The 11,221-nt window shown below is 38.2% G+C and overlaps 1 protein-coding gene across 3 annotated transcripts in view; it reads right to left on the bottom strand.

The window, feature by feature from the left end:
- Window positions 1–706: 706 nt before the first annotated feature.
- Window positions 707–11,221, bottom strand: part of PIK3CB (phosphatidylinositol-4,5-bisphosphate 3-kinase catalytic subunit beta) — a 149,484-nt gene continuing 138,969 nt past the window's right edge. For 2 of the 3 annotated variants that reach the window (XM_032487583.1, XM_032487592.1), the window contains exons 20-24: window positions 9,017–9,184; window positions 7,854–7,977; window positions 3,842–3,987; window positions 2,619–2,751; window positions 2,099–2,236 (exon numbers count right to left, since the gene is read on the bottom strand). In XM_032487583.1, the coding sequence (XP_032343474.1) occupies window positions 2,099–2,236; window positions 2,619–2,751; window positions 3,842–3,987; window positions 7,854–7,977; window positions 9,017–9,184 (709 nt within the window). Of the gene's footprint in view, window positions 2,237–2,618; window positions 2,752–3,841; window positions 3,988–7,853; window positions 7,978–9,016; window positions 9,185–11,221 lie in introns of all 3 variants that reach the window. The other variant, XM_006177472.3, reaches the window with a different exon arrangement.

Raw genomic sequence — 11,221 nt, 5'->3', positions numbered from 1 at the left:
GCAGGGTGGTCAAGAGGCATGCTGGCCTCAAGTCCAACACTGCCTGGGGAGGTTCATTTCCCGTTCTCGCTCTTGAAGACACTGGCATTCACTGATTTGGCATATATTTACCAAGGCCCTCTATGGGCTGAGGAGACCCCTCTGGAAACAGTGGTGCCCACTTCTGCCTGATAATGCTCATCACTCTTTCACACACCTGATCCATGACCTTGTGTGTGTCATGGTGGATGGCTATTGGACAAAGATCCCTAAACAAAACTGTCTTTTTACAGTCTTATTCCTGGAACTCTCACTGAGTCTAGAGCAGCCCGGGGAATGGTCAGTTCAGAGCTTAACTCCCATCATCAGCTGAGTGATTTCCAAGAAATTGTGCTCTGAGCATCTGCCCAATGGAAAGGAGCTACAAAGTGCCTACAATCTGGCCTTGGGTACCAAGTAACTGAAGGGACATTCTTCCAGACCTCAAGATACCTCCCAGAGGTACGGAAATTTGGTGAAGGTACCCTCTTGCCACAGGCTCCCAATAATGTCCAAGAGGCCTCCCATACTGCCTAATGGGGCTGGGAAGCAAGGAGAGAAGTCACGGGAGAGATTGTGAGCTTCAGCCTATTCTGGAAGTTGGTCTGTCTATTGACCTGGCCATTTCTTCGAGTCCCAGTGCCAGGGTCCAAAGGCCTATGCTGCCCATAAATAAGAGGCCCACATATCCCAAGAGCAGCCAAAACCAGCTCATCCATTTATTTGACTGAGAACATTAAGGAGGACAACAAAATTAAACAATCTTTAATAAAATTCCTATAGAAAACCCAGTCGCAGGGCAAATACTCTTTCCCATGTCACAGAGGATTGAGAACTCCCAATAGGCTTTGGAGAATAAACAGTAGTTTTGCTGGGTGTTGCCAGTACTCAGAAAGAGCCTCCATTTACACATTCAAACCAGTAGTTCCTATTGCACATATTAACATTATCTGCCAACTAGCACCCTAAATATATGGTACCTCAACAAATAAATTAAAGAATTCCATGTGGCATGAAACATTCAATTTGAACTAATATCCTTGAAAAATCACATTATTACAAGTTTTAATAAATACAGTAAGAACAGCTGGCATTTTACTAAAATACTGAATTTTAGGTCTGGAGTTTATTCCATAAATAGTTTCCTTTTCATCTGCTTTCTGTCTTGGATACATTTGCTCAAGTATTATGCTCTATGAAGTGAACTCTTTCACAGACACCATGTAAAAACTGTATTAATATGTGCCTCATTACAGAAGCAGCTGGAAGAACTGGATCATAGAGTCAACTAAAAACTAACTCAGGAAAAAGCTCTGATTTGTAAAACTTTAAAACACAGGCTGAAGAAAACCAAAACAACATCTTTTTATATAGAACTCCCACTAGAAATTTTATAAATATATATGCAGCATATATATTAGATTTGCCTCACCAGTAGATTTTTCAGCAAGTCTGCCTGGGATGGTGCTATCACGGTAGATAAATATCAACAAAAGAATTAATGTTTCCACAGGTTTAAAAGATTTCTTTTGAAAAATAATCATAATTTCAAATTATATTATAATTTGAAGTTTACACAATTTAAAAAGGGAAGACAGATAGATAGCTTTCTTTTATGCCTCACTGGGGAAGTAAGGACAGCTACCACTCCCCAGGCATGAATAAGCTGGCTGAGTGATAACACTTGGTCACAATATGAAAAAGAAGTATTTACACCTTTCTGGAAAAGTACCAAATACTTAAAAAAAGAAGAAGAAGAATAAAAGAAGAAGAAGAAAAAGAAAGAAAGACAAAAAACAATCTCTAGTAGCATTCCTTGGCGTGCAAAGTCAGCAGGAAATGATTATCCATAATGTTGACAGTTTTCATGATGAGTCTTGGAAGCATTCAAAAAGCAGAGGGTGGTCATCAGGGATTGTTCAGATTAGATTTTGTGGGCTGCCTTGTTCTTAATTTAACTCTGGGTTCCAGGATTTCATTCCCTTTATAACATCTCTGGCAGGGTCATGTTCAATTTAGTGCAAGTGCAAAATGAAAACTAAACGAAACCAACAAATACATTAGGAGCAAAGGCTGATCGTTAAGATCTGTAGTCTTTCCGAACTGTGTGGGCCATCCAGTTCACTTTAGTAGTCCAGCTTTCCCTGAGTGCCTCATCAAATTTTTGCTTAAATTGCTTGAGTGCTTCTTCTTCACTCTTCCCTAAGGCAAGAGAGTCCTGAAAATGAAGGGAAAAAAAATCTGATTTTATACATTCTCTGCAGTGATGTGCAAATCTCAAAGTCTGTAGGAGGCTGGGTTGGCCATGTCTCCCCAGCCACCATCAAGCAGTGTACCCCATGTTCTTGTTTAAACACCATTTGCAGGAGGCAGAATGAATACCAAGGTATGGTGATAACATGACCCCTGCCAAAGAATTTTTAAAGACAAAATGAATTTATGATTACTGCAAGACAACTACTCAGCCGCCTGCCACCACCACTACTGGGTAAGAATCATCTCATAGGAAATTACTTTGTTCCATTCCCTTTGAACATTTGAAAGGTATAGCTGAGCTCTATGCCCACAAAGTCCAACACTGAAAGAAAAACCATTTATACCTTAAGATACTGTATATCCTTGACTGATGTGAGCTCAGGAAGCCCTGCAGTCAACATCAGTGCAAAGAGAGTGATGAAGAGATTCCCATGCCGTCGTAAAATCAGATATGCATCCTCACAACACTGGCGGAACCTTTAGTTGACGCAGCAATCACAAGAGTAGGACATTAGAAGGGAGACAGCAAATTTTAATAAAGGAAAACAAGAGACATAACTAGACTTTGCATTGAACCAAAGGTTCTTTTTTGATTTTCACTTCTTTCAAAGTTGTCCCAGGACTAAAATTAAATACATGAAGCCCTCTAAAATCACATGTATCTTTTCAAAAACAAAGCTAAATAGAAATTCTATGATAAAAGGTAATGTAACACAATGTAGGCTTTTTAATTCAATGAGACAAAAATTAATTATAAAACAACTGGTAATTATAAATCCATGAGGATTTCTAAACATATTTCTAGATTCTAGATTTGTGGTTTGACTCCAGAGACTTAATTTCTTTAATAGACCCCAAATCAGTATCCGTGCTTTTGCACTGCACCTTCTTGTCCTCTTGTCTTCCCCCACTCTCCTCTTCAAGATGGTCATTCAAGAGGACTTCCCAATCCTATGTTCCTAATTTTGCTAAAGAGAAAAATGGACCCAGAGATATAGTCTCAGAAACCCAGGCAGAACTGGAAATCATATTAGCAATCAGTGGTAAGATATGATATGAGTTGGTCACATCATATAACGTATCTTTAATGATCAAAATAGCCTTGAAATTTAATCATTTTTGTCCCTATTTTAAATAAAGAAACAAAGACCAAAAGACAAATAATGTGCTTGGAGACATACAAACAGCAAGGAATAGATCAGAGACGACAAGGTCTGTCCTGAGCCCTGGTTCTCCTACTATACTTCACATAGAATGACAGTAAAATGCCTATCCCTCTCAGCATCTCACTAACAAATGTCTTAACAGTTTCAAGAGAATTTTCTAAGACAGGTAAAAGACAGTATACTATTGGAATACAACATGGTAATTTACAAGTTTCTAGCATTTTGTTTCTCTTGTCTGAACCAGAACATGGATCTGACAGGCAAATTCCCCAAAAGCCTCCTGTTAGCAGACTGAGTATCTCTCTAATCTAAATATACTTTTCAGCTAAGAAATGCTAGTCTAGCTGGTCAAATATGAAAACATTACATGTGTTTACCCTTGACACCAGGGCAATACTTACCGGCCAAACTTTTCTGTGTTTCCTGTTTTTCCTTGCTGAATCACATGAATGAAGTCATAGGTAAGAATAAAAGGCACTCGCTCCCTTTTAATGCCAAATTTAGACTTGAAATTTCCAAGAATATGTCCAAAGTCAATGTGGAAGAGCTGGAAAACAAATGAGATTTAATTTCTTTTCTTTTCTTTTTTTTTTCTGATGGGTTCCAAACAGAAAGGCAAGGCCTCAAGCAGTCCTAGACCCCAAAGCACTACATCCAATGTCACGTGAGCCCTCCTCTCTTTCAAAACCTACTGGGTCACTTGGAAAAGACTGTTTCTGACGTTCGTAAGTTTTTATACACAGTAATAATCCTGATATTAAACTGCATATCCCAATGGGAAAGACGAATTTTTAAAAAGAAAAATACATCCAAATAATAAACATGTCTGATTTTAAAAAGTCAGACAGTTCTACACATAGAAACAAAATAAAAAGAGTACATCCTTGCCCCACCAGTTCCTTCACCACCTTAAGTGCTACCATTTACAGGTAACTTCTCCCCACTCTTTCATGTGTTTTTCCTGATAATTGCCACCATTTTTCTAAACAGTATGTTTATACTTACTTATTACTTCCTAATTTTGGATTATTATGGAAGGTAAGTATTTAGTACTCTTGTACTGAGGTAATGCAACACAATACAGCACATTATAACATAATTTCTGGTAAAATCAATATTCAGTGTACATACTGTTCACACTATGTGAATACATTTTAAAGCCAAGCAATGTGGTAGTGGTATATAGTATGACTACATTTCCTTTTTTGCTTATCTTTTTCCCTGACAAAAAAATTTTTTTTCTTAGTGTTCTATGATCTGATCATTAATTCTTCCCAAAATCTTAGAAATCTTAAAATCATTTTAAAACAGTTTTCCCACGGTCAGGTAACCTGTAAGTGCCTGTCTGGGCTGGCTGTTCTGTAGGCCTGCCACAGAACCATCATCCTGGGCTCAACCTTCGCCCTTCTTCCATCGGGAGTCCCCGTTTCTCAAGCCCCACGTCACATTCTCTTTTAGTTTAGACCAGGCTTTCTCAATACTGGCACTACTGACATTTTGGGCCCAAAACTACTTTGTTGTGAGGTTCTAGCTTACACACTATAAGAAGTTCAGCAGCATTCCTAGCCTCTACCCACAGTAGAATACCCACCCCCACCCCAGTCACCACCCCCACGCCAGTCACAACAACCAGAAATGTCTTCAGGCATTGACAAATGTCCCCTGAGGGCAAAACCACCCCACTGGGAACTACCAGTTCAGACCCTTATTTTGATGGATGCCCTTATTCTGGCCTCCTCCTGAAAAAAGATTCAGAGAAGATACAGTTTTTGAAACCTTGTTATATTTGAAAATGTCTTTATTCTACCTTCATACTTGACTGAAAGTTTGGTTATAGAATTCTAGGTTAGAAATCATTTTCTCTCAAATTATGAACCCTAATTTCCATTGTCTTACAGTTTCCAACACTGCTACTGAGAAGCCAAGTCTTTCTGGCTCCTGAACCCTGAGTATGTGGCCTGCGACGTCTCTGGGCAGGTTTTAAGACATTCAGCTTATGCCTGATACACTAAAATCTCATGGTGAAGGGCCTGAGTGAGGGTCTTTTCATCCACTGTAAGGGAACTTCTGAGCTCTCTGGACTGAATATTCATGAATATCAGCTTTGGACAATGTCTCTGTATTACCTGCTTGATAAGTTCCCTCCTTGAGTCTTATGTGCTACCTCCTTCTGTAACTTTTATTAGGGCAGATGATGAACCTCCCTGGACTGATTCTCTATCATTTCTGGATCCTCTTTCTTCTATTTATTAGATATTTTGGATCTTTTGGGGATATTAAAGGGCAATATATAGCATGGTGCCAAAAAAACAGAATCTGGGCAAACTGCCAGGATTTAAATCCTGGTATGTCCACTTTCTGTTGTGTCAATTTTTTTTCACCAGTAAATGGAAATAATGTTACTACTTACTCTGTACAGTTGTCATAGGATTGAAGGAGTTAACATATATCAAGAACTTATATAGAACAGTGCTTTCCACAAGTTAACAATTCAAGAAATGTTAGTTGATCTTTAATTTACACTACTTCTATTTTAATTTTTAAATTTGTTTCTATTCTTAATTTCCAAGAATTCTATTTTCTGATTTTTAAAAATAGAATATTACTTCATAGATGCAATGTTTTTTTGTTTGTTTGTTTTTATTTTTCAATCATTCTCTGTTTACTGCAGTTATTCTGTTTTCCCAGAATTCTTTTTTTTACCCTTTTGGCTTCTTCTTTTTTTTTTGGTCATCATCTATATTTATTTCTTGAAAAGGATTATCGAATCAGACATTAGATGATACCTTTGTGACCAAGAGTCTCAAATGTGGCCTTTTGGATTCTTTTAGTCTCTGTCTTTCAGACATTGAGGCTTCCCTCAAATGTCTAATAATCCTTGGCTGACCATTCATATTTAAGAATAAGTCACTAAAAAGATGAATGAAAATTCTGTGGGCATGGGTAGTATTGTTGATCAGTGGGCTTCCTTGCAGCGTGACTGTCAGAATCTGTAAGTCTTTTCACTGGAAAAGGATTCCAATCAGATTCTCTTGAGAAAAACCATCTAGTATCCTGTAAGAGTGGGGATTTACACTTGGTCGCTAGTGTTTCTGTAGCAAAGCAAGCAGAAGTTGTTGGGAACCATGCCATTTGGCATGCCAACCTTCACTTCATCCCTGTTTTTAACATGGACCTTACCCTTAGCTTCTGTAGAAGATGCTTGTCCATGAGTCAGAAGAATTGGTTTCTTCAGAGAATAAATCTTTTATCCCCTTCTTGGAGTTGGGAAGGAGACATGAGCATCTAATTCCTCCATATATTAACTGCCAATCAACCCTGTTTTCAGCCTCTTCCCCTTTCCCTACCTTTAGCAGCACCTCATGCCTCTGATTTCAGAGCTCTTCTCTGGCTGACACACCCTTCTACAAGAAGCCATTCTCTCAGCTCCTCTAAGTCATTGCCACTTTCCCACTTTGTTTTCTCTCATCCCAAAATCTGTCAATATCTTTCACCACTGAGGCCCCTTTTCCTATTATCTTTGACTTGGATTTACATATTTCTTATTCCTCAATATCATTTTAGAAGGGCGTCAGGAAAAAATGGAGAAAAACCTATGTTTCAACCTGATTAACCAGAAGACTGAGGGCATCCTTTTAAGTGTGAACACAAGGTTTAACTCTCAAAGCCCAAGTCCGAACTGCCCAGATCTCCGAGGAGGTATAAAACTCTGGGCCCCACCCCCAGAGCCAGAGTTCACATAATGACCTAGAGACTCTTATTCTGGAATGCCTCTAGTGTCAGGGAATTCCAAGGGTGGCTAAACTGAAAAATTATCCCAAATTATATCATCTCTTTGCTTACTATAAAAGAATTTACAAACAAAAGTCACTCTGAAGAATAAGAAAATTTTCATTTCAAAACTAAGAGCTTCTTTATATTAAATAATCTGGTCTAGTCCCCCAGGTTGATAGTACCAAAATGATATTACTGATATTCCATTTCTCTCTACTCCCATATATGATTAAATTTGATATTCTAAAAGAGAAAATGGCTCAAGTAGGGTCTGTCTTAACTTTCTATTTTTTTTACCTCTGGTTATCTTCTTTAAAGTTAATATATTCTGTACATTATCTGTTTTGTCTACTCTTAGGTACATATGTGTCCCAAATGTAGTTTCTTATATTGAAGGAACAGGTCACTTTTAAATGACCACAATAATTTTTTAAACACTTAAATAAATGCTTATCACCTAACTGTAAATGAACAAACCAATATATGAAGCAAATGGTATATGAAACAATGGGTGGGAAATAAAAGGCAAAGACATAACTCTGAGAATCATAAAGACTCTGACTGGGTTCCAGAAGAGATTGTGCTGCATGTAGGTAACAGCATCACAAGGTCCTTGGCAGGCTCTGGAAAGTAGCTTACCTGGCCGGTTTTTTTGACCATGATGTTATCACTATGTCTGTCACCAATCCCAAGGACATAAGAAGCTACACAGTAGCCGGCACAGGACAGGGTAAACTCCTCAATGGCTCGGTCCAGGTCATCCCTGAACAAGAGAAAAAAATAGAGGAAAGGTTTTCGGCTTCCATATGTATAGGATGAGACCCAATCCATGCTTCTGTTTCGTTTTTAATGTGAGGAGAACTGCAAAACAGAACTGCCAAAACCATATGAGCAGAAGATGCTGGATCAGCCAACAGAGGGAGGAGGATCACCAGAGGAGCAGGGCAGAGAGGAGTCAGCAGGCTGGCTCAAAGACATCAGATACCTGGATGTCAGCCATTCAAACTGCTGTGTCCTGGGGGTCATGTTTCAGTGGGGACGGGGGTAGGTTCGTGTGCACAGTAACGAGAGGACATCAGCTTTGCTGGATGATGCTGGGCTTTGGACCATTTTTGTCGGTTTTGACCAAAAACTAGAATTCCATATTTAAGAGTTAAGTATTGCAGTTCCAACCATTTAAGTCAGTGGCTTAAATCAGAAGTGAGTAATACAGACCCTTTAGGGACAAGGTCTGAAAATCAAAATTTGAAAACTAATTCTCACATACAAGTTCTTGGATTTTGCCGATGAAAAAACTTAAGTCTGACTTCAAAGTCTTTAGCCAAAAATACTTGCAATATTTTCCCCTCACTGTGAAATTCCTTAATTTCCTATGTGTTAGGGGTTTTCCAACACAATAACCATACATAACACAATTCCTAGTGCTGTACTTTATAGTTTGGAGAGCTCAGTCTACACACTCATTCATTTCTACTCTAAAAATCTACTGAAAACTTACTTAGGTTCATAGATTCACATAATGACAAAAGTTCATGCACTTAAAAAAGGTACATTATGTTACTTTTAAAATTATTAGATTTTTTGTACTGCCCAGCTCTGAAATTTGATTTTGATGAAGCAGAATTCAATGCTAATCATCTGCAAGACTTTAGGGAGGCCAATTTGTCATTTTGATCTAATCTGAAATGAAGCAATAAATAACACTAATGTTTCCTCTAGGACACTGATGATTCTAACTGAGAGAACAGTCATTTGTTTGGCTGTTTGTTCAGAAGAATGATAATCAAACAGAATACACTAACCCAGAATTGTACTCTTTAAGCCAGTTCAGAAGGGCGTCTTTGTTGAAGGCTGCTGCAGCAGCCACATTGCTACTGTTTAGCTGAATGTCAGCGATTGTTTCAGAGGTGCTCACAACTTCAATGAGGCCGGAGCGGTCTCCTGTTGCTAAACAGCCGTAAGGCAACATCCTGAAAAGAAAAAAAATGGGCATAGAAAGTCATGTGTATGTTATCTATAAAATGAAACATTAAGAGTACTTTTTTTTTTAAGTTTTATTACTATTGATACTCTTGCCATTATTGTATCAGTCATATGGAAAAATACGTGTTCTACCTTCTGTTAGAGAGTAACTATCTTGGCCAACGGTGAGTAATTCACTAGAACTCCAATATCCCAGCTAAATGTATAATTTGTTGTCAAATCATTCTGGTGAAATATTAACTTGTCATGCAGGTGGACAGAAGCACATCAGATAAAAGTTTTTCATGTTCACCCTAAATTTGGAAGTAGGGAACCACTCTTTATGGAGCACCTAGTAGGTGGCACACAGCAGGCTAAGCACTTTACACATTCTCTTAGTTAACAGCAACTCTATCCTCCCAGTTGTTCAAGCCCACAACCTTAAGGTAATCTTTGACTCTTCCTCTCAAGCCCAATATTTATCTATCTTGAGAATGTACACAGTCTAAGTACTTCCCTGCCTCCACTCTTCCTTCTGCTACCACCCTAATCCAAGTTACCATCAACCTTATTCAATTATTCATGTTTCCTAATTAGTTTCCCTGCTTCCACATCACAGTAACAATTCATTTTAAATACACCTGTATTACGTCACTCTCTGATCAAAATTTCTGCGATGGCTTTCCACCTTAGAGTGAAAGCCAACAGGCTTGTCATATATCTAGCCCCCTTCACCTCTCCTAGTATCTTCCCCTTGCTCACTTTGTTCTCACTACACTGGCTCCCTTGCTAGTCCTCAAACATATCAGGCACAATTCTCCCTCATTTCTTTATCTGTGTTATTTTCTCTACCTGGAACACTCTTCCCTAAGACATCTACATGGCTTACTCCCTTACCTCTTTGAAATGTCACTGTCTAAATGAGGAATTCCTAGGTCATCCTTTTTAAAATAGCAACACTGTGACACCCTACCTGCCATCTCTTTCCTCTTTATTTTCCTCTGTAGCCCTCAACACTGTCTAACATCCTATACATTTTATTTATGTGTTTCTTTACATCTATCTCCACCATTAGGATTAAGTTCCATCAGGCAGGGATATTTTGTTCACTGGTGTCTACTCAGTACTTGAGAATATGCTGGCACAAAGCAGGCATTCAATAAATATTTTCGAATGAATTAAACAAATTTAATAACAAAATTCCTCTAAGTTCCCCATTTTACAAATAAGAAATAAAAGTAATTTGCAAAAAAAATCATACATTTAACTAAGTGAATGATCCAAGACTTAAAACTAGATCTGAGTGGCTCTAAAACTATCTTTTTAACCTAATGCCATCTGTAGAATCACTGACTATATAAGAGGTCTCTCAGGCTCCTGCTTGTGCAAAATAATTTTTGCTATATTGATAGTAAGTATTTTGCTTTGACTTGCATCTGTATGCTCTCTAGTGAAAATAAAAATGTTCTCAGATTTTCTTTAGCCATCTTAAGAAGAATTTCTTTCATGAATTAGCTAATAACATCCTTTGCCTTTTTATCAAAGTTTTAAACATTTTCCTTAGAGATTTATATGAGTTCTTTATATACTAATATTATCCTTTTCTCATTTTGGTTGTAAACATTTTCTTCAGTTTTCTAAAAACTGTATTGTCATTACAGCAACTCCAAAATGGAATGAGATACCTTACAAAGTTCAAATAAAAGTCAAGTGACCATAGAAAATACAGTGAATGGAATTCACGGATTCAATACATATATGAGTGCACCTATGTGCCAAGCATTGTGTTAGCTGCTGGTGATACAGAAATGAGCGAAAAAGCAGTCCCTGCTCTCACTGACTGGACAAAGTACAAATGCACAACGTGCAGGTGATCGTCTATGAATGAGGAAGAAGTGCCACTAGAACATGTCAAGAGTCAAGAAAGAACTCTGTGAGGAGGAGGGACACCAGGAATGGAGGAAAGGGCAAGGGGGACACAAAAGCCAGGTAAGGAGAAGAGACAGTCAGTGTCGCAAAGACCATGCAGAACCCTACAGGCCACG

The sequence above is a fragment of the Camelus ferus genome, chromosome 1, assembly GCF_009834535.1.
Source record: "Camelus ferus isolate YT-003-E chromosome 1, BCGSAC_Cfer_1.0, whole genome shotgun sequence".
Classification (NCBI taxonomy): Eukaryota; Metazoa; Chordata; class Mammalia; order Artiodactyla; family Camelidae; genus Camelus; species Camelus ferus.
Note: the sequence above shows the minus strand (reverse complement) of the source record. Positions and strands in the feature narration are given on the sequence as shown.